The following is a 26,997-nucleotide window of genomic DNA, read 5'->3' on the forward strand; positions in this document are numbered from 1 at the left end:
TGCATCCTATCGTTCTCTGTCTTTCTCTCTATAAATACAGTATGTACTGTATACCTTTATCTTTCTATACATCTCTCTTATCGATCTCTCCCTCCTGTTTGGCTCCTCATTCTCTCCATTATATTGTACATTTCACCCAGAGGACGGAGACAAGTCGTGCTTGTATGCATTGCATGACGCAGCTCACGCTGGTCATATCTTTCCCTGCAGGCAGTGAATTCTTCAAATTGCTCTAAGAACACCCCCCCCACACACACACACACACACACACACACAGACACACACACAGACACACACCCTCACACACACCCCAAACCCCAGTCGACCGTTCTCCCCACGGGCAAACGCATGATGCTCCAGACCCCATCGGGGGTAATAACAAGGAGGGGTGGATGAGACAGGACAGGCCCAGACACACGCACGCGCTTGCACACACACACACACACACACAGACACACGCACGCACGCACACAGACTCACACACACATATACACTCACTGTGTCACGTTGCATCTAGAGATGCACCGATCGACCGGCCGCCGATTGGAATCGGCCGATTTTCACGTGATCGGCCACGACCGGCGACCGGCCGGTCAGTCTGAGACATGCCGATTTTATGCCGGTCAAATGCACTCGCACGTACTTGTAACAACATCACATTCACACAGCTGAGTTTGCAAAGTTTGATGAAGCTAGGCCAACAGTCAGGGCTGGATAAAGCGCTAATACTGAGTTTTTCTATGCAGCGAACGCTGTGCTTTGCCATATTGCGTGGAATTTACTATACTAAGCTGTCACTTCAGGTTACAGCGCTCATCAAAGCCCGTCCTTGCCGCTAATTGCGTGCCCACAGCTGAACCACAAGCGCTATCAAGCAGCGACATAGCCTTTAGGCTACTCAACTTAAGGCGAGACACGGCAGGAATAAACATAGTTTTGCTTCGGTTTGCCAACTTATCATGTATTCTTTCACACTACTACAACAACTAAGTCCGATTTACACATTTAGAGGTTTATTTCATTACCTTTTGTCTGATCACGCCTGTATATTTCCTCTAAATTCGCCAAAAGTTAGCATTCTAACGTGTCATAAACTAGCCTACCGCGACCGTGATACAAAACATATCATGCGTGGTGTCGTTGGAAAGCTGTGTTTCGATCTCCTGCATGACGTTATGCCATCCAAATATGGACACTTCCTTAGTATCCGCAAGCAATCGCGAAAGTTCAAAGAAGAGTGTGGACTGAGAATGTAGCCTATGTCATTTGCTGTGTTTCAAGGCTTCTCAAAATGTGTTTTTTTTTGCTGTCATTTTCCAACATCTCAGCCTATGTAGCACTAACTTCAGTTATCAGTAGGCTATTCTAAAGATATTTACAGTTGGATATTGCATATGGATGTGAGAAGAAAGAAAGTGTTCCTAGTGCATTTCTATGTGTGAAATGAATGTCCCACACTGGGATTACTGCAGCTGAAGAAGACTTGAAGAAGAATCTGTCTATTCACATTTTTCTACCAGCCATTGATAAGTTGATTACATTTCTAACATGTTGTATTAAAGAAAATATAGGCTAGAAAATAACTCTTTGTTTGTGCTGTAAAGTGGTTAGAAGAAATTAAATCGGAATCGGCTAAAATCGGTATCGGCCGGTCAAACTCGATGAAAAATCGGAAATCGGAATCGGCCAAAAAAATGCAATCGGTGCATCTCTAGTTGCATCTGTCTTACACACACACGCTCAAACTAAGCAACTCTAAGACTAGCAGTTAAACATTTAGTGTTTTGCACAGCTGTAGTACTTGCAAATCAATTGGCCTCCGTGATCCATATGTGTGTGTGTGCTTGTGTTTGTGTGTTTGTGTGTGTGTGTATGTTTGGTTGCATGTGAATGTATGTGTGAGCGTGCATGCATCTATGCGTGTGCTTTCTGTGCAATGAATGAGCAGCACGCCAGCACCCTGCCCTGCCTAATCCCAGCACCAGCCTCTCACCACGACCTGGAGGGAATATTTATGACAGGGCTGGGGGCCCTGGCAGCACACACACACACACACACACACACACACACACACACACACACACACACACACACACACACACACACACTGGTTTCTATGCAACCAGGCTATCTGGGCATCAATCTGCTGGCCTGACCTCATACAGGTGGCACAACGCATGCCCAAATGTATCAGAGATATGGCACACCTGCAGGTAGGCAATGCCATGACAATATTCCCAACAACAACGAAGATGACGATGATGATATTGATTATCATTAGGGGTATGAGATGATATGTGGTTGGATACCAATGCTTATCAGCTTGTGAGTGTGGATTGCCTTTACTGATTGACCCCCTGTCCATTGGCTTAGGCTGAGAAACAGGAGTAGGTACCTGTTCAGCTGATGACATAGATATGAATCCTGCTGGCATGCATCAGCAAATCTAAGGGAGTGATAACATACCCAATCCTCGAAGTGCTTGGAGCTGTTCTGCAGCAGGTCCTCAAACTGAATGATGCAGTTCGCCACGAAGTCATCGTAGCCGATGGGCGCGTCATGGAACACAGAGAGCTCGATCTTCCTGCCGTCGTAGACCTCGGTGACAAACTCGTCGTTCCACGCGGGACTGTTGGTCTTCTGCTTAGTGGAGGTTTGGCCCACGCGCGAGTCGTCCACGTTGAGGGCGATGTACGGGTCTAATAGAAAAGTCTGGGGCTTCGGGCCCACGGCGTGTCTCAGCGCCCAGGCCGTCGGCTTCAGGTCCAGAGCCTCGCGAATCTTAATCTTCAATAACCCATTAAAAACCACCATGGTGGTGATGTAATCCCTCTAAAATGTACTTGGAACAAGGGTAGGTGGAGTGTTCCTTGATCCCTGTCACTCCAACGGGGTAATCTATCTAATGTAGAGAGCCTTCCTGAATGAATAGGTAGCTTCTTGTGTGTGTCTCCCTGCGAACACGCCTCCCCTTCAAAATAACGGGAAAATCGCTGTCTCCTCACTCGTGAGCACTCGCTCAAATTGAATGCAAATTACCCGTTTCGATATGATCCACACACCACAGATTGTCTTTATATTTCTCTCCGACCGTTGCACTCCAGAATAACATCACACATTTGGTGTCAGAGCTCACAAATCATATCCTCCAGACTGAACAATCGAGCGAAAACAGCTCTGTAAATTGTTCCAATGTCACATGAAAGATTCGACCAGCATTCCCCACCTCAACCCTCGGGAGCAAAATAAACCGAAGCAGGACCTCTTCAGGACCAATCTCTCAGAGCTCTTGTATTCCTTGGTTGCCTGAAAGAGGACGGAATTATGTTGCTGTGTCCACAGCGCATTTGGGACGTTTCATATGCACGTCAGTTCGTAGACAAAATAGCGCTTAGAGGACAACGAGTAGTAGTCTCCCCCCTAGTCCTCGCTCTCGGTTTCCGTATGCTCGTCACTGATCCAGGCAGCTTCCTCGCCGTTGGTGCTCCGTTTCTTGCAGACCTGCCTCTTTTTCCCCCGACTGTCTAAACGGCAGTGCAGGAAATGCGCAAAACACGTCAGTTTTCAGCGAGCCTTCGCCACGCTGCGTCTGTTCTGTGCCAGATGGGGGAGTGCGGCACAAGCGAGCTGGGGGCAGAGCGTGCTACTATGCCTTCCACTGTCCAGGCGCGTCCTGGTGAGGCATCAGGTGTGTGTGTGTGTGTGTGTGTGTGTGTGTGTGTGTGTGTGTGTGTGTGAGAGAGAGAGAGAGAGAGAGAGAGAGAGAGAGAGAGAGAGAGAGAGAGAGAGAGAGAGAGAGAGAGAGAGAGAGACAGACAGAGGCAGAGGCAGAGGCAGAGGCAGAGAGGGAGGAAATCAATCTGGGCTGGATGTTAGTCTTATTCGGAGTAATCCTTACTGTACTAACTACAACTAAGCCCTAGTTTTTGTGTATCGTCAGAATATCATGTATCAGGTATGGGGTGATAACCCGTTGCATGTTCTGTTGTGGATCTGTCTGCGCTTTGCTAGTGTATCTAGACACAGCTACGACTGTGTTTTTTGGTTAAAAGGCGCCACCACCAGGATGGAATTCTAATGGCACACTGGAGTATTTCCACAACATGAATGAGTCGGGTCATGGTGTCTTGCGCACTGACACGCTTGGCCTGCCTTTTTAACAGGCTAACACCTGGCAGTAGCAACAGAAACATTACTTGACAGCAAATTGAATGACAGTCACAAAAAGATAACACGTGCGCTGAAATAACGTTTCATTATTTGAGTGTTTTGTATAGCCGCTCTGGTATAGCCTATTATTGAAAAGAGGAAATGTAGGGTGCTGCGCCTAAATAATTCACCAGTGGGCAGTGGACTAGGCTTGTAATTTCACTTTATGGCGTTACCCAGGCTATAGTAGCTGAATACTTTATTGCATGCGTTTTAATGAGGTATGGTTAGCTTCATAACCCTCCTCCCTATTACGTTCTGATCCTGTTTATTTTAAAGTTAATTTTGTTTTGTGTTTGTTTAGTTCGTTTTGTCTTGTCATTTTGATGCTTAATGTACTAAACGTTAATGTCTCTGTTTATTTAAATAAGTGTCTTGATTTATGCTCACACTTTAAAACACGTGTAAATCGCTTGCCAAAATATATAGATTTAATCCATCGGGAATCCGTCTCATTGACATCAAGCACAGAGACGCACTCATGGCACTTTCGACCTTAACACTACAGTCCTAAAACTGAACTGTAGGCCTACAACTTCTACACAAAACCACACCAGTAGGCTAGTCAGACTCTATGTTTCAATCTGTATCCACCAGACTGAGTCATAATGTAGCCTACAGTGCTGAAGTGTGACACCAAAGCCTAGAGCATTTCTCTGACCTTGACCTTGGGTTTGTGGGAGTGTGTGTGTGTGTGTGTGTGTGTGTGTGTGTGTGTGTGTGTGTGTGTGTGTGTGTGTGTGTGTGTGTGTGTGTGTGTGTGTGTGTGTGTCTGTATGAGTGTGCACACATACAGAATAAATTATACTTAAAAGACAAATCTAAAACAGATGCTGTGTTTATATTGTTTTCCTAATAATTTCATGTAGGTTCACTTAAAGTGTGTTCACGAGTTATGCATACAATAAGATGTTTCAACATATTTAGTTAATACATCATCCATTTTGCACCATCTGTTCAGTATTTCTCATAGGCTTTAAAGGGCCACTAGATGGCAGAATGGATTCTTCTCTTTTTCCGCACCAAACATTTTCTGCAAATGTCTCTTGACATTGATTCCGGTGGAGAATATCAGGTACAGACATTTACATTTGCATGTTGTTTTATTGAAATGTGTTTGAGCATGAAGAGGACAGTCATGATTAGTTAACTGTCTGTTCCCTTCAAGCTGGGAAAAGCTAGCTATACCTCAAGCCAGATCCCACTCACTGACATTACACAAGCCTGAACAACAAACCGAATTACACCTCCTTTTTAGTTAGTGTGTCCGTAACTAGATCAGACTATGTCTATCTCTCTCTCTCTCTCTCTCTCTCTCTCTCTAAATCTCTCTAAATCTCTCTCTCCAATTGAGTTATGTATGTTGGTGCTTGATTGAAAGCACTTGATGCGAATCAGAGAGTGTAATGCTGTTAGGGTCATGGGCCGCAAGCCCATTTACATACACACTAACAGCCTTCACTGATCAAGACCAAGCAAAAGCAAATGAGATTACCCTGGGAAAAGACAGTGGCAGACACGATACTTAGAATAAGATGAGGGGCACCTCCAGTCTATAATGGAAACAAATGAACCAAGCCGTATAGCCTTAGATGCTGCACTGCATTGTGTTTCAGCAATGTCAGCAGATTCAACTGAGTTTAAATATCTTCTATGTATTTATTTATTTATTTAAGAAAATTAGTTGAACAAATGGGATTGGGGTACTATGTTGAGAATTATTATTCAGTTATTATTCAGTCATTCTGGTGTGGTTTGTTTTAGTTGTTTTGGACAATGTGTTGTATTGCATTGCCAACCAATAATTTTATAATCTAGAATAAAGCAGATCCTTTTCAGAGATTCAAGTCTCATGTTCAAACATACAGTACAATACACAGTTTTAATGTAAACTTACGGTCATTTACAACAGTTGTCTGAGGGTGTATGTATATGCGGGTCCGTGGGCTTGGGTGTGAATGTGTGTAAGAGTGACAGACAGAGAAAGAAAGAAAGAAAGAAAGAAAGGAAGGAAGAAATAAAGAAATGGTATTATTGTAAAACTCATAATAAACAATGTTTCAGTGTTGCATTCATCTGTTATTGCTGATGTCATTTCCTCCTGCTGCTGCTTATTTAGTGTCTATCCTCTTGTATCAGTTTGATTGACATTACAAGTGTCCATTCAGTGTCATATAAAATACAAAGTACATGGGCCTAATAAGCAGAACTCCTAATCAGACAGACAAAACAGAAAATAAAAATTTAAAAAAATCATTAGACAGGGAGTATTTTTGTTCATTGTTCCCCAGCATCAAGAGAGCAAGAGAGTAGAAGACCAAACAAACACATGACACGTGACATCACATGAGTGAGGATAAATGCTTCTTTGACATCTCTGAATGGTGTAGGGTGTGTGTGTGTGTGTGTGTGTGTGTGTGTGTGTGTGTGTGTGTGTGTGTGTGTCTGTTAGTTTGTTTTGTGATGTGCTCTGTCTCATGTCCTCCCACAGTGAGATGCCAGTGATGACACAGCTCTGTCTTCTTACTGGAATTACATTCAGCATCCCGCCAGCCCTGACTTGAAAGCACATCGGGACCATTGTTGTTGCTGTTGTTTTTATATCATTATTGTGTATTGTGCATCATTTTAAGAGTTGTGCTCTCTCTCTCTCTCACACACACACACACACACACACACACACACACTCATCTCCTCCACACTCGCACACACACACACACACACACACACACACACGCACACGCACGCACGCATACACACACACACACACACACACACACACACACACACACACACACACACGCACACTATGGGGGAGAAAGAGCTCTGTGAGAGTGATTCCTTCATCACAAGAATAATCTAATCAAAGCAATTCTTTGTAATATCCATCTTATGTAAGGATTTAAGCAGCACAGGCAACGAATTTAAAAACAATATCACTCAACTTTTGTCAGTATGTAGGCCTATATGAATTGCTCAACGTCGGCGTGCCCTGACATTCAATAGGCTAGACAGATGGGTCGACTTGGCTACAGAGCTCCTGTCTGTTTCAGGACATTTTACTCTGCACGCAATGCATTGTTTCAGATATCCACGTTTCCAGGTTGGCAACGCAATCACAATCGCTCCGATTTTACTGGATATTAAACTCATCTGTAGGGTGCATCGGGACCAACCAGATCTCTGCCCCTGGATCCAGGCAACGAAGCTACGACTTGCTTCGCTTTGATTGGGTGTTGTACTTGTCCGTGAGCCTAGGCGACGAATGAGCACTGTACCTCGGGATCCACCATCGGAAATGCGCTCACGTTGTGCTGTTCCAGAGCGCTGTGCCAGCCCCGACCCGCCTGTACTCGCTATCCTCCTCCTCAGCTCTCTAGCCTGCTTCACCGAGCGACCGTCATACTGGCCGCCAGGAAAAGGAAAGACCGTGGCACGGCCGAGAGAGCAACGGTGGCCCAAAGGAAGAACAGGCTCTTTCATAAATGACTGAAGCAATCAACTGGACCGAAAAATACAGGGGGAAAATCCTTCAAGCCCGATTTCACCCTCAGATTTGGACGACCACCGGGAATGAAACTGAGAACCGCTCTCGTATTCACCAATATTTCATCCGCCACCGTGGAGCACAAGGGGGATAAGAGTCTGACTTCTTTTGATAGCCATCTTTTACAGACAAAAGGGAGCAGTTAAGTGATATAACTTCACACAGAGACAAACAGACGGTAAGTCGGACATTCGCACCACATACCCGAAACACTAACATGTCATGAGAGGGTAAGGCTATGTCATGTTTGAAATCAGCCATTTTTATCAGATTTGGTCTTGATTATACATAATAGCTAGCCCATTAGCCAGTTAGCTACCTCTAGGTAATGTAACGGATGGCAACGATGTTACAGTTGATTTTCAATGTTGCATTCCAATAGCCTAGTTCATTATGGCATTGGCTACTTTGTCATGTCCTGCAAGTAACACACTAAAGCCAAATAATTGTAGCCAACAGGACAAAAGAACAAGGGATGTCTCATGCGTTCCTTTATCCCACATCTTGCTCAGTGTTATAGAAAGTCTATGTTGGTGTTGTTACATCTGGTCTTGGCCGTTATTATCAATTCGTAAAGTGCTATTCTGTAAGATTATCATTTGGTGGCTCGTTCACGAGGAGTCCATATAGTAAGAATATCAGTGTAGGCTATTGGTGTTTTGTGCTGCCATGTGGAATTAGATTACTTGTAGGGTATATTATTATTCTTTATTACATATTTATGATATTAGTGCTAGACACAATATGTCCATGGAGGTTACCCGTCTCCTGTGGTTTAATTTTGGCTTTGGGTAGGCTAGATAGCTCATTGTGACTGCTTGAGAAATAATTATGTAGACTACAAATAAGTTAATAGTCAATTGCATATCACAGGCCTATTCATATTAAATATCAGTACACGGGAGCAGAAGGGGACAACTGTATTCAGTTAGGCTACTAGCCTTCCAACATTGGACTATTCCAGGGTAATATTGTCAGTACTGAAGGCTTTAGTTGGGTTAGAGTTAACGTCTTGACATGTCTTATTAAAAAATATTTAGCTACGGAAGAGGTTTTGAAATTGTTTCATTCAGCCCTTCATGGACCAAGGATCAGAGAAAAATCTGAGAGACAGCTGTATAGTTCCTCTCATGACCTGGAAGAACTTGAGAAACCACCAATCCCTTGCCCCCAATCCCCATCTTGTTCATATGTTGAGAGACTACAAATGCCTGTGCTGTGCTGTACTGTACTCGTATCTTAGAGAGAGAGAGAGAGAGAAATTGCTGCAATTTTGTCTTCATGAGAGAGAAAGACAGTCAGTGAGAGAGAGAGCCGAGACGGCTGTTTCCGTTAAGTATGTAATCTTGACCAAATCTCTAGGCCCTTCTGTCATGCTGAACTCAGGAAAGTGGGCGTACGGGCTTCAGTCTGACGAGGAACTTCAGCCGTACCATTTTGGCTATTGGGTCCTCCTTTTGCTCCGGAGCTGTTGAGTGCATGGCAAAACTTTAACCAGATCCCTGCTCCAAATCACCAACACCCACGCACAGACACAAAGACAGACACATGCACGCACACAGACACACACACTCACACACACACACACACACACACCATCCAGAGCGTTGTCCGCACCCTGTACAGAGCGGTGGTTTTTATTCCTCCTCCCGTGGCAGTGTATTTTTCCTTTCCTCTCCTCTGGTGTTGCGTAGAGGACGTGAGTCACTCTTCTGTCCGAGCTTTTTTCTCTCTCCCTCTTTCCTGGGAAAGGATGCTGTTGCCACAGTAGGCGTGAGTCACACACGGAATTCCTAGAGACTGATGGCCATCATGGACCAAAGTCTGGTGTGTGTGTGTGTGTGTGTGTGTGTCTGTGTGTCTGTGTCTGTGTGTGAGTGTGTGTTTTGGAGAGGGGGTGAGGCCTGAAGGTCTCAGTTGGGGGTAGTGTCAAGTAATGGTTTGTGGAGGTGTTGGAAGACTCTTGTGGTTGGCCGGAGATGGAACTGACTGAGCAGCGCCAGGTTGAGTTGATTAAAAGCAGGACTAGACGTTCTCCTGGTTGAAAGATGTTCCCGCCTCATGACTCCTACTGACTTATTAATTTATGGTATGCATATGGCCTCTCTCCCGCCACACATTTCCCTACAGCCCCCACCCCCTCTCTTCTTGGTCTTTCTCTCTTGTGACACAATTGGAAGGCACACACTTGCAGTCCATGTGTGGATCGTGTGTTGTCTGTCTGTCTGTCTGTCTGTCTGTGTGTGTATGTGTTTCTGTGTGTCTGTCTGTCTGCTTGTGTGCGTTTGTGTGTGAGTTTGATACGGCACATTGTGTGTGAGAGAGAGACAGAGAGAGAGAGAGAGAGAGAGAAGAGTTTTTAGCCGTTGGCAGGCCTGTGCTGTATTATTTTGGGTGTCGTGCATGGAATCTTAAGGGCGCTCCCCTGATCCTTAATCACAGAGACGCCACATAATGAAGAGACAGAACAGGGCATATAAACTATTGACCTCACACACACACGCACACACACACACACACACACACACACACACACACACACACACACACACACACACACACACACACACACACACACACATAACATTGCAAGATTCATTTCCAGAATTTCCAGAAATGAAATCATTCTCATGCATGCATGCAGAGACAAACTCTTACACACACACTAGTCCCGTCCAGATCCTCGTGTCATTGCCAGCGTTTCAGAACTGGGCCTGAGTCATGGAAACACCACAGATTCTCCGGCAGCCGTGCCTCTGGAATGTGGTTCTGGACTTGCATCAAGGCCGTGTCCGGAGAGGAGAGAAGCCCACAGCCCAGCCGTCACTGACTGCACAGACATTTCAGTCTTACTTACTCTCAGAAGCAGACTAACTTACAGTACATAGTACACAAACAGATGCATGCCTACCCACAAACACACTAACAAATATATGCAATCACATACATACATACACTCACATTCAGATACACACATTGACAGAAACATAAACAGACATGTAGCCACATTACATACAACACACTTTCAGATACCCAGCAGTTCAAATTAGTCAAATTAGTCACATAATGATCTGTTTTAACTTTAGCACGCTCACTATTCTCTAACATTCTAAGAAAGAAAGTGGAAAACCAACCCATTGTATTGTCTACTCCATTTAAAAGACTTAAAAGTAGTAAGCACCAGACAGTGCTGCAGGCTTCAGTTGATTTTTACCTTTAATAGGTTTGATGCTGTGTTGGGAAGAACACTGGGAGGGTTTTTTGAAAGCTGTCTGTTTACTGGGACTTATAACTCCCACTCATGTTCCTGTCACACCTTTGAAATAAGGATGAGATGTCAGTGGGGATACTGTGAATGATTTATTGGGAGCTGTTTAATGTCTAGATGCCACTAGTTAGCTGTAGGCTTGGGTGTACCTGTTTTTTAGCCATGGCTTCTGGTTATGTTGGGAAACCCAAATAACTCAATAAACCTCAAGTAGGCCAAAGCAGGTACAGTACATTCACAGAATCATGCACACATTGTACATACACACATGTGCACGTGACTGACAGCCACACGCAGAGATACACAGGCAGGAGTACAGACACACATGCACGCAGATGAGGGAATCCACACCCTAGCAATCACCAACTTCTCATCTCTTACAAAGCACCAACATTTTAGCACAACTGCCATTTATATCATTTAATCCCTTATAGAATTGTAACTATCAGCAGATTATCTGAAATACTTGTACATTTCTGGGTCAGGCCTATTTTCTGTTTGATTCCTTCTTGTAACAGGTTGCATTTCATTCAGTATGTGTCTCTGGTCAGCCTCCACATGCAAAATAAACTAAAGCAAAACCACATTAGCCTCTCATATCTATAGCATATCACATTGGATCAGATCTACGTCCACACTGGATCAGAACCTTTTCCACACTGGCGCTAGGCTGCACCAGGCCCGGATCCATTTCTCATGCTGCTGCTGCTTCTGTCTTAGTACTCACGCCGTTTTCATAGAGAAGCATCTTTGGTATTCCCCAAGCAAAACTATCTCAAGGATTTGATTTTGTGATGGTACAAGTTTAGGGACTTATGGACTTTCCAGCTGTGTAGCAAATAGCTATGTACTTGTGTACATGGCTATGGTTATGGTTATTGTATTTAGCAGACGCTTTTGTTCAAAGAAAATGAAAATACATACAAACACACACACACACACACACACACACACACACACACACACACACACACACACACACACACACACACACACACACACACACACACACACACACACACACACACACACACACACAACCCACTGGCCTGCCTCCATCTTTTGATTTTTCACACACCCTGTCCCTCTCTTGCCCTCGCTCACAACACACACACACTCCTCTTTTCCTGCACACTGGAGCACTTTTCTTTGTTTGTGTGGACGCGATTAGCGTTTAGCCGAGAGCTGGGGAGCCAGCGGGCAAGCCCCCATGGAAACGGCTGTCCTCAGATATGCCTGATAGCAACGCTGCAGGGCCCATCTGGAGGCCGGCCACGCCAAGCAGGCCAGGGGGCGACGAGGAGAAGGAGAGCGACAGAAAGGAAGGGAGAGAGAGAAAGAGAAGGAAGGAGAGGGAGAGGAATAGAGGGAGGGAGTGGGGGGGGGGGGAAACAAATGCTGGCACCCCTCGCCGTTTGTTCTGTGGTTTTTGATGCAGGTGGGTCCAAGTGTGTGTTTTTCCTCCGAAATCAGCAAAGTCACCCGTGTGAAAATGGCTGGCCTGGCCTGCAGTGGGTGTGTGTGTGTGTGTGTGTTTGAGTGTTCGAGTGCCACAAAGCTTTTTTTTTATCATCTACCCTTTCATAGTGAATGACTTTGTGCATCTCACGATGATGCAGTGTTTACCAGCCTGTGATTATTTCACTCTTGGCACTTTTGGCGGTGTTGTTCATGCAGGGTGAAAAGAGAGAGAAAATAAATGATAACGCATGACAAAGTACATATGATATCGCTGTCATCAGCATCATCATCTAGCACAACCTCGGCAGTTCTCCACCGGTCCTAGAGACCTTGGTGTTGTAGTCTTATAGTCTTATTGTCGAGTCTTACTGTGTTGATACAGAGAGGGTTAAAGCGGAGCGAGAGGCGCAAACGTTCGACCATTTCCACGTTCTGTGTTCGCAAAGGGGAGGGGGGGCGAAATCCCCCTTTAAGCAGACCTAGACAGTAACGTTACATTCGAACTGAACTGCTTGCCAATCTGACAGAGATCGAAATCCCACTATGACGTCTTTACGACATGCCTCTTTAAGCAGACAGGAAATGTTCGAATTTTGCTTCCATAGAGATGCATTATGTTGCTCTATCTTGTCAGTAATGAAGGAACTTTGGTGGATATCTCTTTTCTATTGTCTTTCTCTTAAATGGAAACTGAAAACCGGTTATTTAAAACATATGTTATTGTTATTGTACAGTTTAATAAGCAGATTTACATTTAAATGCATGGCTCTGGGAGGATAAAAAGCAATGTCTTTTCCAAACCAAACCAGAAATGCAAAATGTTCAATTTGTGTCCAACACTTTTATTATATTTTAATTGGTTGAAATTGCTTCATAAATCAGACTGCTCAGGGTTGGGACTGCATTGCCAAAATGACGAATTTGTGGTGTAAGTGCTCACCAGTGAGCTGGAGGGGTCGACTCAACGCGCTCTGCTCTGCTCGGCACCGCTGAATTACTCTTCCGGCAGCACAACAATGCCAGGCGGGGGCTTCCTCTAGCGTCCCATGCAAACATTGTTAGGGAGCGATGCTGTGATATCTGCAGATGGTCAAATTCAGAGATTGCAATAGCGATGCTATGGTGGTGCTCTGACAGGAAACCATGGCTGTGAATATATACTCTATATAAATATACTAAAATGCGCTCATTTACCCACCTTCCTTTAAAAATGCTAGCTGTTTTGGCATCTTATGGCTCTCATTATTACATTGGCACCAGTGTTAGCATTGTTATTTGGCCGTCCCCTCAGTATCACATGCTAACACTTCTAGCATTGTTTAATCAGCCTATGGTATTGCGTGCTAGCAGTGTTAGCGTTGTGCTTTCCTTGTTTTGTGTGACCCTGTGTGTTAATGTGAGCACAGTCTGATGGGCTGGGAAGGGGGTGATTATGCCCTGTTGTTTCCTGTAGTTTCCCGTTGGCACAAGAATAGACATATTGAGTCCTGTGCAATAGCAGTGTGTGTGTGTGTGTGTGTGTGTGTGTGTGTGTGTGTGTGTGTGTGTGTGTGTGTGCCGACACGTCACTGATGATGTGACTCCTCCCATTTTCTTTGGCAGCCTTGTACTTCGCAGTTTGTATGACATCATTGCTCCCTCCCTCCCTCGTCTCTCTATCCCCCTCTTCTCTCTGTCACTCTCTCCCTCTATCTCTCTCTCCTCCTTCTCCATCTCATTCGGCCTTGCTGTCACCGGGTGCGTTCGAGATGGGCTTAGGTCTGTCTGCCTGCAGTGCAGCGGACTTAACGTCTAACATGATCTGCCGGTGGGGGCCGGGAGGAGCTAGAAAAGACAGTAGACAAGCCTGGGCAACTTTCCTCTTCCAGGGGCAGTCTGCTCTATTGCGCCGCACCTCACCTCACAGGAGATGGCACAGAGTTTTGTTCCTTACTGTTGTTTGCATTGGATACAGTTTAAATCCCCTCGTCCTTTCATGAAAAATTGAATTGAGTTCAATTGATTGAAATGACGATGTTGTTTTAGCCGTTGTGGCATACACTGTCAACAGGTCAGTATTAAAGTATTTAGATTCAGTTAAGTGTTTTCTCCACACAGCCTGTGCTACAGCATAAAATAGCAGTACCACTGTTGCAGAAATCACATACAAGGAGGTATCCCTTAGGTTATATTTTATAATCGCACATTCCAGCATAGGGAAGAACCATGAGAAACACCTTTCTATCATAGGAGATTCCAGCCAGTGAGGGTGACGTTTTGATGTCACACATTTCATGCAGATGAAAAATCCTGTTGTCTTTCTCCAAGGTTTTAACTACCATGTGATGTGGTGGTGATGTTTCAAAGCGCTGATTAAAGACAGGCAAAAGATGACTACCAACGTACATTGTGTTAAGTCCAGAATGCATTGGTTTAAGCCAGCGCTGTAAGCGCCGTGAGATGCAGGTCCATGCATTCATGGTCAACAGTGAACACATTAATTATGTGGTGATTGCATCCCTGGTTGTAACTTGTCCGCTTTATTCTCTCGCAGCAATGTTACACTCACCTACGTGCTCACTCTCGCATGGAAGGGCATACACACACACACACACATAAACACACACACACACACACACACACACACACACACACACACACACACACACACACACACACACATCCAGCCAGGACCAACATGCCTGTTGTGACTTTGCTCTGCCCTCCCAAATCTCACTCTCAGTCACACACTCTCACTTCTCCGGGATGATATTTGGGATGCAGAAGTGGTCTGCCAGATGGTAATGATGATGAAGAAGGTATGCGTGCAGGACTGCTGCTTGTCGTCTTTTTCAGAGCATCCCATCTCCTCAGAGGCCATATTTGGGTCCAGGCTTTTGCAGTCAGACAGCAGGAAGAGAGAGTGACATGGAAGGAAGCAAAAGGGGAAGGAGGGAGCTTGTCTGCCACAGATTTAGATGTACGACATCTGACACATTTCTACATTAACATCACTGTAAATAGCTTTTGACTTCGGAAAGAAATGACGTTCGGAAATCACAGTCAAATGGAATGCATGTCGTATATTATTGCAACATTATGCCTGGTATGATTTAAACTCAATCTGGATGTTTATGAAGTCATTTTGCTTGAGCAAAAAAAGGTACATGTCAAATCAGATAAGGTTGTTGCTGTACTCTCTCAGATTTTGATCAGTTTTGAAGTTTATCGTTTTAAATAGTATCGGAAAAGCCATGTTTGAAAATTATTATCTTGGAAAGTATTATTCACAGCCAGCCCAAACTTTGAAGGTTGGAATACAAACATGTTCCCTCTACGACTTAGCCACTAAACATTTGGATGGCATGCCCATTGATTTTCTATAAGACCCTAGGTTTGGGAAAAAGTGCCAAAAGAGGGACATTTAGGGTATTATGACATTGTTTTCTGTACCCATTTTATATCAGTCTTGGCTTAACCAATATTTGAGGTTCCCAAAGATAATGGGCATGAGTATATTAAGGATGAAAGAAGGGAAGATTGTGTTTTTCAGCCATTTCAAAAGGATTAAAATGGTATGTGGGGTAGCTAGTAGGAACAAGCTCTAATCTATTGGATGCATTGGCACTTTGTAGACCAAATTATCCTACATTGAGCTATTGCCACATAGATTTTCATGTTCCTGCTTGCTGCCCCACATACCATGTTAGTCCTATGAAAATTGCCAAAAAATGCAATCACGCCTGGTTTGATTCTTAATATCTTCATGTTTACATGTTGTGGAGACCTAAAATAATGGCACAGCATTACCATACCAGATATATAGTATACAGTATACAGTATACAACATACTGATTGATGGCGTGTGGGCACAAAAAGCTACTTTTTAATGCCCTCAATATTTCTCTTTCTGCACTTTGTTCTAAATAAATTCAATGGAAATTCAGCACAGATGTTTAATAGTCAAATCACACTGAGAACATATTTGTTTGAACAAAGTTTTTTTCAGGCTAGGGTACTGTTTAAGATATGAATGCTCAAGCAAAGCTTTAATAGCTAAAGAAAATGTGCAAATGCAGCAAAATCTGAAACTTTGTGGCAGCCATTTTCCAGGATTCTGTCTGATTTGACATAGAATAGCCGTCTTGAATAACATTACACTCTAAAGCTCAGCCTGGACGTTAGAGTCAAACGAGGGAAGCCAGGGGGGTCCAACAGCGCATGAGGTACCCACTGCTGAGTCACTATACCCTGATCACACGGGTCAGTGAGGGCCGACAAAAGATACGAGAGAGGAGAAGGGGCAAGCGAGAGGAGCGACAGAAGAGAGGAGTACGGTGGAGGAGAAGAGTGGCTGAGAGAAGAAGGGATGAGCTGAGGACATCAGACAGGAAGGGCCCAAGATGAGGATATGAGAGGAGACAGCTGGAGAAGAAAGGCGGTGAACGGAGAACAGCGCAGACAAGCAGAAAGGAGAGGAAAGTGGAGGAGAGAGGAGAGACGAGTGGAGAAGAGAGGAGGTGATGTGAGAGGAGAAAAGAGGAGGTCATGTGAGAGGAGTGTGAGTGGTGATGTGAGGAGAGGAGAGGAGAAGAGGAGGTGATGTGAGGAGAGGAGAGACGAGAGGAGAAGAGAGGACGTGATGTGAGAGTAGAGACGAGAGGAGAAGAGAGGAGGTGATGTGAGGATGTTAGAGGAGATGAGTGGAGAAGAGAGGAGGTGATGTGAGAGGAGAGGAGAGGAGAGATGAGAGGAGGTGATGTGAGGACGTTAGAGGAGATGAGATTAGTGGAGATGAGATGAGGTTTCTGTCCCCTAGACTGATATGCGCTCTGCTCTTGGCAGCTTAGTCAAGCCTCATAGTCACTGGATTTCAGTCATGCACAGGACACATTATGCAAATGCTCATTCATTCTCTCTCTCTCTCTCTCTCTCTCTCAATCTCTCCCACACACTCACACTATTTTGTTTACGCATCAGTGACTCTGAAAAAGAAATGTAGAGATCAAATCTAAAAGACCCTCCTAGAGTGGATGTGCTTGGGTTTGGAAAAAAGCAGTTTCTCTCTTTCTTTCTCTCTCTCTCTCTCTCTCTCTCTCTCTCTCTCTCTCTCTCTCTGTGTGACTGTGTATGTGTGTTTCTGTATGTTTGTGTTTGAGTGTGTGTATATAAACAATGAAAATTACACCACATCCAAACAAATCCTCCAGTGTTTTGGTGTTTCGTCTTATCTTAAGAAAAGTGTAGTGATCAGCTTTGACATTGTCATGATTTATGTGTGTGGTGTGTTTGCTGTGGGTGTGTACGGACTACGGAGGTATTTGTTTTATTTGTATTGCACATTTGTGACCATTCATAGCGAAATCAGTCGTTTTGCGCACAACGTTATTTTGAGAAAATCAACAATAACAAACTTCCGGGTTAAAATGTTGAATTTCACGTTTTCGCCTAATTCGACTGTATACAGTCTACAGTTTCATATCGTGAACGCATTTCACGGAAAAACATACGTTTTGACTGTTAAACCCGGCGAAGATTCAACACATTTGCGGTCATTCCCGTTGTGCACGCGCCGCTTAAAAAGGTGATTTCTCCTCTTCTGGCATATCCTGACAGGAGAACCATGTCAACTTTGGATGCTGTTATCTTAGCGATAGTTTGTGTAATACCCTCGATATACATATCGTTGGAAAGCTTAGTTTATGGCCGTTCACGTGAGCACAATAACTAAATTAATTTTACCGAAACGACTGGTTCCGCTTTACAGGGTCACATTTTTCATGCACTTAACACGTTGAAAATGAAAACATAGCAAACAATAATAATTTAGAAAAATCTTTATGTTAAGTTAGTAAGTCCATTGCTTAAACCTAACCAGCAGTAAAATGCCATTGGGCGATGACTGAATAATTCTATTCACTTACTAATTGTTTTAGGTTTAACTGAAGGGTCGCTCCACAAAAAAGCTGTGACACTGTTCTGATATGATATTTCAGATTAAGAAAGACAGAAAGAGATGCTGTGTGTGTGTGTGTGTGTGTGTGTGTGTGTGTGTGTGTGTGTGTGTGTGTGTGTGTGTGTGTGAGTGTGTGTACGTGTGCGTGCATGCGTTTGCGTGTGTCCTTCATTCAACTAATGTTGGCTGAGTCATGTCTTTCCAATTGATTTTCCTCACAGAGCACACTGAATCGAAACCATTTGGACAATATTGTCTAATCACTTCACACTTAGTGCCAATTCTGTCTCTGTAATGGACACCCTGTAGCTTAGCGCCAAAAGCTAGTAATGTATGACCTCCATAGGGCAGAACCAGACACAGCTACGGCAAGGCTAGTCTGGGTGATGTGTCAGCATCCGGATCAGGATCTCTTCTTTTGCATATTTAAAGCTTTGCAGCTAATATCTCACACTTGTATGCATTGCATGTGGAAGGCAGAGTGTGTTGTTTTCCATTCCAGGGTGTGTGTGTGTGTGTGTGTGTGTGTGTGTGTGTGTGTGTGTGTGTGTGGAGTTAGGACCTCCGAATAGCTTGCGTGTGCATTGTGGCATCAAGGCCCTGATGTTTTGCAGATGCAACATCTAGAGTTTCAATTCTCTGTGTGCTGCGTGCTGACCTCAGCAAAGTAACCAGGATAAAAAACAAAAAACAAAACAAACACTCTCACCATGGTCATATTGACATGGCACCCGCAGCAATTACGTAACAGCCCTGGCCAGCCACTATTTCTTATCACTTCAAGGCCTTTATCAGCAGACAGCGTGCAGTTGACGCAGAAGTGTCAAAGTGGAGCGGTCACTAAAAGGAATGCTAATGGGACCCTGGGCTCATTAGAAGGTGCTAGACGTCCCGTTACAGTAATAGATCTACGGTACCGTAATTTCCCGACTATTAGCCGCAGCTTATACATTGATTTTTGCTAAATTTCTTCAGCTATGAGGTTAATACATGAGGGCAGTTAATATGGTTTTGTTTCTTTTAACTTGCATAAAACACTGTCCTGCGGCTTATACACAATGCGGCTTATATGCAGCAAACCCCTATAGAAGCCTGATACAAAATGCTTGTGATTTAGAGGGTTTTGCATCTGAACTCTTCATTCTGTATATTGCTGCTTCATTGAGCTAAGACGCTGTGTGTCGATGTGAGTGTGTGTGGATGTGTATACGTGTGACTGCGTGTTTGCACCACGCACAAATGGATGCATGTTTGTAAATGAGCGAGTGTGTGTGTGTGTGTGTGTGTGTGTGTGTGTGAGTACATGCGTGCCAGTGTGTGTGATTGCTAATATGTAAAGGGTGTTGAGGCTTCAGCTTGTCCCCAGCTGACCCCATGTGACCCCAGTGTGTGTGTGCGTGTGTGTGTGTGTGTGTGTGAGTACATGCATGCCAGTGTGTGTGCACGCCTATATGTAAAGGGCGTAGAGGCTTCAGCTTGTCCCCAGTTGACCCCACGTGACCCCTACAGCTCAGGGATGTTCTCTCTTCACTCACTGGTCTAGAGCCTGTAACTGAAGGGTCACTGTGACACTGCTCTCATAAGATATTTAAGAGACAGACAGAGAGACAGACAGGGAGATAGATGTCGTCTAGAGAAACTATGGACGAAAGTATGAAGCTTGGACAGTTAATGTTTGAGTGAGTGAGAGAGAGGGTGGAAAGAGGGAGAGAGAGAAGTAGGGGAGGCAGAGAGAAAGAGAGAGTAGAGCGACCGTTTGAAAACAGGAAGCAGCTCCTCAGCCTCCTGCAGTAAACACACCCAGCAGTGTATGGCTGTGGCATCTCCACCTATGACCCTGCCGGTGCTCCCATTAAACAACACACACACACACACACACACACACACACACACACACACACACACACACACACACACACACACACACACACACACACACACACACACACACACACACACACACTCAGCCACACAACACAGACCCACACCCTTAAGACTAATCTGCACCAGAACCGTTTTTGAAGCGTTTTTCAATCCGTCTGACATCCGTCTATTGTTACAGATAGAATTCCTTTGGATCAATGCAGCAATTGGCAGCACTTTGTGTGCTTTTAAAAGCGTGAGTGAGGTGTGCACGTAGAAAGCACATTGTTGTATCACGTCAGAGGGAGGCAGTGGAAACTGATTCATGTACTTTTCACTCACACACCAGCGTCTTGGTGGTGCTGTACTCCCAACGAGTGACTCACCAGCAGTGTGCTCCAACTGTTAAGCGGACTCTTATAAGAGAGACGCACACACACATACACACACACACACACACACACACACACACACACACACACACACACACACACACACACACACACACACACACACACACACACACACACACACACACAGTGTGGCAGTGGTTTCATTTTTACTCAGGGCAACGTTGTATTAGACTTTATTGAACACCAGGAGCGTTTCTGAAACAAGGACTCTGGGTTTGGTGTCCGTGTGAAGATGTCACAGGCGTTCATGTCCATGCTGCTTGATTAGTCATGATTCAGCTCAGTTAGACGCTCTTTCTCTCTCTCTCTCTCTCCCCTCTCTTTCTCTGAGTGTGTCTCTGTGTGTGTGTGTGTTGACTCTGGGTCACACCACAGAGACAGGCCCTCTTTGCCAGAGGTGAGGGCTGTGTTGGGGTCATTGTGGAGGCCTCTGCCTTGAGCGGGGTGTTTTAGCACCGAGCCGGAGCCTTTCAGAGAGCACAGCGACTCTTTTGGGACGCGGTGCTCGCTCGCCCGCCCGCCCGCCTGCGCTGAATGGAGGCCCTCTCTCACAAAGTCTTTTCATTCGGCGTGATAGAGGGAGCTGTGTGTGCCAGTGGTGCAGAATTGAAAATTGGAGCATAGTGTAGTGTGTGAGAGAGTGTCTCTCTCTCTCTCTCTCTCTCTCTCTCTCTCTCTCTCTCTGTGTGTGTGTGTGTCTTTTTTTATTCATGGTGATGTGTGTGGCAATGGTGCAGAATTAAAAGTGGAGCATAGTGTGTGTGTGTGTGTGTGTGTGTGTGTGTGTGTGTGTGTCTGTGTGTTTTGTCTTTTTTATTCATGGAGAGAATTGTGTGTGCCAGTGGTGAAGAACTGAAAGTGGAGCATAGTGTGTGTGTGTGTGTGTGTGTGTGTGTGTGTGTGTGTAATGTGTGTGTGTCTGTAGAAGAGAGAGGGAGAACTCCTTAGGCTTTGTGCCAGAGACTCAGTGAGTGTGTGATTGAGGTCAGGTTCGTTGCAATGAAACACACACTCACACACACATACACACAGACAGACACACACATACAGTACACACACTTGTGGCATGCGTTGCACTAAAGAATTTAGTGCAGTTTTGTCTAGAAACAACACATGCACAAAGATACACACACACACACACACACACACACACACACACACACACACACATACACACACACACACACACACACATGCATACCCATTAAGACATGTCCATACACAGAGACAGTTGCACAGTACGTGCTGCACATTCAGTCTTTCAGTTTCGCACAGGTCCTCATCTGCTCTTTCTGATGTCTTTGATATGAGGTATGCATATTGCGTGTGTGTGTGTGTGTGTGTGTGTGTGTGTGTGTGTGTGTGTGTGTGTGTGTGTGTGTACAGTACAGTATGTGCAAATACACAAATACATGTTTTTGACTGTGTATATACTGTGCAAATGCATGCATGTGTTTGACTCTGTGTGTGTGGTGTGTGTGTGTGTGTGTGTGTGTGTGTGTGTGTGTGTGTGTGTGTGTGTGTGTGTGTGTGTGTGTGTGTGTGTATGTGTATGTGTGTCAGGGGAATCGTGGGCCAGGTCAGAACTGGGTGGGTAATTCAGTGCATACCGTCCCATCAGCTGGGAGCAAATTGCTGCCGTCATTTATAGCTGTGGCCTTGTGTTCCTGCATGTCTGCCCAGCAACTCTCAACACTCAGCACACTCAATCACACACACACACACACACACACACACACACACACACACACACACACACACACACAACACACACACACACACACACACACACACACACACACACACACACACACACACACACACACACACACACACACACACACACACACACACACACACACACACATAGGGAGAGACAATACTCTGCATAAAATGATGCACTACTCTAACACACTGCTTTCCTAAATATCTAATTAATGCAATATTATTAACCATGACTATTTGTCTACATTTTAAACGACAAAATTATATTTCAGATTAAAGATGCTTACAGTATTGTGTCATTTATGATGTATTTGAATAAATTCTTCCTTTTAATATATGTTTTGATAAAGATAAATAAATACTAAAGATAAATCACTTGTCATGGTAAAGATAAATCAGTTATTATGCATCTATATGCATGGGTGCGTTAGGGGTGCCTAGCGGCTGGCAGTAGGCTGATAGAGAGGGACGCTGCGTAGGACCTGTAGCGCAGCCTGAAGTCACACAGGTGTGTGACGTGGTGTGTAGCGCTTGTGTATGAGATTTCTGACTGCTGGCCTTACAGGATGCCAGGATGCTTCAGACCTCAAACCTGTGGGAGGATTCGCGCTTGTAAGCTGCGGAGTTGTAGGGAGCCACGTCCTTGTGTTGTTTTGAGTTTCTACCCTCCCTGACTTGAGATGTTGGCTTACTGTATGTATAAATGTGTGTGTTTGTGTGAGTGTGTGTGTGTGTGTGTGTGTGGTATACCTCCGCTAATGCCGTGTGTCCTTCCTCAGGTGCTGCGTGTCCCCCGATGGCCAAAGCAGGGAAAATGTGGAGCAGCCTGCGCAGCCGCTGCCACACCTTCCTCCACCTGGACGGGCCCTGCGAGGTGATGGACGTGGCCCCCTGCGGGGTGGACCTGGCCCGGGCCGGCTGCTCAGGCGAGGCCCAGGCTTTCCGGGCCTCCAGCCCCCCGCGGAGCCTCTCGCCCCTCGGGCCGCTGGTGGTGCCCCGGCGGGGCCACAACTGCGCCACGGACGGCCCCCAGATCCTGGAGATCACGCTGGACCGGGACGGCGAGGAGGACGCGGTGCGGCGGGGGCCCGGCGGGGTGACCCTCGGCCGGCGGGACTCGTACTCGCGCCACGCGCCCTGGGGCGGCAAGAAGAAGCACTCATGCTCCACCAAGACCCAGAGCTCGCTGGAGGCCGAGCGGAGGGGGGGGCGCGCGTCGCGGGCGGCCGGGAGGAGGGAGAGGCGCTACGCCGTCAGCTCCATCCAGGAGATCGCTGAGCCCGGAGGCGGGGGAGGAGGAGGAGGTGGAGGAGGAGGAGGTGGAGGAGGAGGGGGGGATAGGGGGTCAGGAGGAGGAGTGGCGGGCCGCAGTTTGAGCGCCCGGTCACTGCGCCAGCGTCTCCGGGACACCATGGGCCTGTGCCTGCCGCTGTCGCCGCGCCGACGCTCGCGGTCCACCTCGGCCAAGCCGGCCTCGTGCTCGCTGGCCTTCTCCACCGTGTCGTCGTCTTCCTCGTCCTCGTCCTCCTCGTCGTCCTCCTCGTCGGCCGGCTCGTCCTGCTCGTCCTCCTCCAAGCGCAAGATCCACCTGACCGAGCTCATGCTGGAGACGTGCCCCTTCCCGCCGGGCTCGGACCTGGCCAACAAGTGGCACCTGATCAAGCAGCACACGGCGCCGGTCAGCCTGCAGGCGTCCGGCGCGCTGCTGACCGCCGACCCCTCCGAGGTCGCCGCCGCCGCCGCCGCCGGACACGGCGCGCCCGAGGACGAGGAGGAGCGCATGCGCGAGCGCCGGCGAATCAGCATCGAGGAGGGAGTCGACCCGCCTCCCAACGCTCAGATCCACACCCTGGAGGCGGGGCTCCCCCCGAGCTCCTCCTCCTCTTCCTCCATATATAAACTGGGACCAAAGATGGCGTCGTCGGCGTCCGGCGGCGGGTCCAACGCCGGCGGCCCGGGCGAGTGCGCGGGAGTGACCGCCGAGGTGGTGTCGGGGGTGCGGGGGAACCTGAGCGGGATGGTCACGTCGGGCAGCGTCCTGGGCGGCCTGGTGGCCCAAGCCCTGTCCGGCCTGTCCACCTCGTCCTCGTTCTCCCACCCCCCCGCCTCGGAGGACTGCGACTCGGAGGAGGACTCCACCACGCTGTGCCTGCAGGCGCGCCGGCCCAAGCAGAGGCACGCGTCCGGCGACGGTCACTCGTCGCGGCAGGGCGCCGGTGGCTCGGGCTCGGGCGCCGGGGGCTCGTCCAGCAGCAGCAGCAGCAGCAGCGGCGGACCCTGGAAGGTCCACACGCAGATCGACTACATCCACTGCCTGGTGCCGGACCTGCTGCGCATCGCGGCGCTGCCGTGCTACTGGGGCGTGATGGACCGCTACCAGGCCGAGGCGCTGCTGGACGGCCGGCCCGAGGGCACCTTCCTGCTGCGCGACTCGGCCCAGGAGGACTACCTGTTCTCCGTCAGCTTCCGCCGCTACAACCGCTCGCTGCACGCGCGCATCGAGCAGTGGAACCACAACTTCAGCTTCGACGCGCACGACCCGTGCGTCTTCCACGCGTCCACCGTCACGGGCCTGCTCGAGCACTACAAGGACCCGTCGGCGTGCATGTTCTTCGAGCCGCTGCTCACCGCGCCGCTCCACCGCACCTTCCCCTTCGGGCTCCAGAGCCTGGCGCGCGCCGCCATATGCCAGCGGGTCTCCTACGACGGCATCGCCGCCCTGCCGCTGCCCCCCGCGCTGCAGGACTTCCTCAAGGAGTATCACTACAAGCAGAAAGTCCGCGTGCGCTGGCTGGAGAGAGAGCTGCCCATCAGGGGCAAATAAGAGGGGGGCAAGAGGGGGGGGGGCAGATTTGTGGATGGGTGGTGGGGACACGGGGGGGGCTAGACAGAATCTCTGAACCCTCTTCGGGTGAGGAGGGGTGGGGGTTGTGAGCCGGGGGGGCATTAATGGATCCAGGGTCTGGGGTTGGGATCTTGGGTGTGATTGTGAGGCTCGGATTTCAGGACCTTCGCTCTGGGTCCCAAAATGGACGGTGATGGGGAGAGAAGGGGGATATAAGGTGAAGCCAGAGAACTGTGTCATAACTCTCCCCACCTTCCAGACACAAACGCACACACACACACACACACACACACACACACACGTAAAGACACACCCCGCCCCAGGAACAGAAGGGTCACCTGCCGGCTTCACGTGTGTGCGTTACCAAGAGACATGTTAAAAGGACATGCAAACAGAACTCAAGCAAACCTCTTTGTGTCTCCTGTATTTTAATCATAACTCAGTCACATGGAACACACTCAGTGTATGGGTGGACTCACACACACTGCCTCCAGTAACAACTATGTTCTTTTTTTTATTTTGTTTATCATGTTTGATTTTTTTTTAGCTGTTTATCTGGTTTTTTTGTTTTATTTTTTTTTCCAGAAAAGGCAGAACCCGGTCTTTTACTTCATTCTTTTTTTGTAAGACAATAACTCGTATGTGTTTTCTCTCAGTTTCTTCTTTCTCTCTCTTTCTTTCTGCACTCCCCATTTTTGCCTATCTGCCAAAATGTCTGAAAGCATCGCTCTGTCGCTTTGATCGTGTGACAAACGGCCACGCCCGTCATTCCCGTGCTGTCCATCATGTGGCTTAGCCAATCAGCTTTGTCGTCTGCAAGCTGATGACACGCCTTCTAAAGGACAGCCTGCACTAGTAGACAAGCTGTCTGTGAATAGTGGACACTTCTGGCCTGGACGAGACTTATTAGATACAGCATGACTAGTAGCTCACACATCTAGGACTTAGGCTGAGTTAGTGGTGGGGAGGGTTAAGGTTCCCAGTGTGCAATGGAATCCAGCACCTGTTCTGTTCTAGACTAGTGGTACTAGTTTGAGTACTAATCCAGAGAGGGATTAGGTCCATGTTGGAGATTAAGACCTGGCTTTGTTCTCAAAGCACAAAGCCCCTGTCAAACAGCGTGGCTTACGGTCAAATGGGCGGCTGTTTTTTTTTTTTTTTTTTGTACTGACCCGGACTCTGCATCAGCCATAGTGGACCTGACCTGGTGGTCAGCTGATGGTGAAGAGTCCAGTCAGCTGATGAGGATTCCAGTCAATTGTTCCTCTTTACAGTGTTACTGATGCGGTTGTTGCTCACTGGCTAAGCCAGTAGGTGTAGGTTTGCGCTCAATTTCAGGTAGAGGTGTCTCTGTGGCTCTAAGACTGAACACTTAGGGAGCTAGAAGGAGGAGCATAGCGGTGCCTCCGTGACCACTTCCTGTTGATTTTTTCTGACTAGAAAGTTGACATGTGTCAGTCGGCATGGTAACGGCTGTGCAGGAGGACATGATCAGTGCAAGTGCACCAGGCAGGGATGGAGTGCTGTTTTTTTTTTTTTGCTCTGCATGATTTCCAGCGCTTCACAGCGACCACTGGGGCTTCAAAGCACAAACAGGTTATTCTGCCACATACTCACACACACAAGCCGAGTGCATTTACACCAGAGCAGCCGCCTGGTCTCAGTCTCAGTAGGTTTTTGGTAGGCCATCAGAGGCTCTCTTCCACACAATTCAGATGTGCCTGTGTTATG

General features: G+C 47.0%; 2 protein-coding genes across 2 annotated transcripts in view; one reads left to right on the top strand and one right to left on the bottom strand.

Moving 5' to 3' along the window:
* prkceb (protein kinase C, epsilon b) overlaps positions 1 to 3,551 on the bottom strand; it is a 106,010-nt gene extending 102,459 nt beyond the window's left edge. Inside the window, exon 1 of the mRNA XM_062519493.1 lies at positions 2,467 to 3,551. Within this exon, the coding sequence (XP_062375477.1) occupies positions 2,467 to 2,814 (348 nt within the window). The 5' untranslated portion in view covers positions 2,815 to 3,551. The remainder of the gene's footprint in view (positions 1 to 2,466) is intronic.
* A 4,000-nt stretch (positions 3,552 to 7,551) lies between these two features.
* socs5b (suppressor of cytokine signaling 5b) lies at positions 7,552 to 25,247 on the top strand. Its single transcript, XM_062519468.1, has 3 exons — positions 7,552 to 7,934; positions 23,201 to 23,707; positions 23,780 to 25,247. Exons 2-3 carry the CDS (start codon positions 23,218 to 23,220, stop codon positions 25,243 to 25,245), a joined length of 1,956 nt encoding a protein of 651 aa, XP_062375452.1. The 5' UTR covers positions 7,552 to 7,934; positions 23,201 to 23,217; the 3' UTR covers positions 25,246 to 25,247.
* The last annotated feature ends 1,750 nt before the right edge of the window (positions 25,248 to 26,997 follow it).

This window comes from Sardina pilchardus, chromosome 18 (assembly GCF_963854185.1).
Source record: "Sardina pilchardus chromosome 18, fSarPil1.1, whole genome shotgun sequence".
In the NCBI taxonomy this organism is placed as follows: domain Eukaryota; kingdom Metazoa; phylum Chordata; class Actinopteri; order Clupeiformes; family Clupeidae; genus Sardina; species Sardina pilchardus.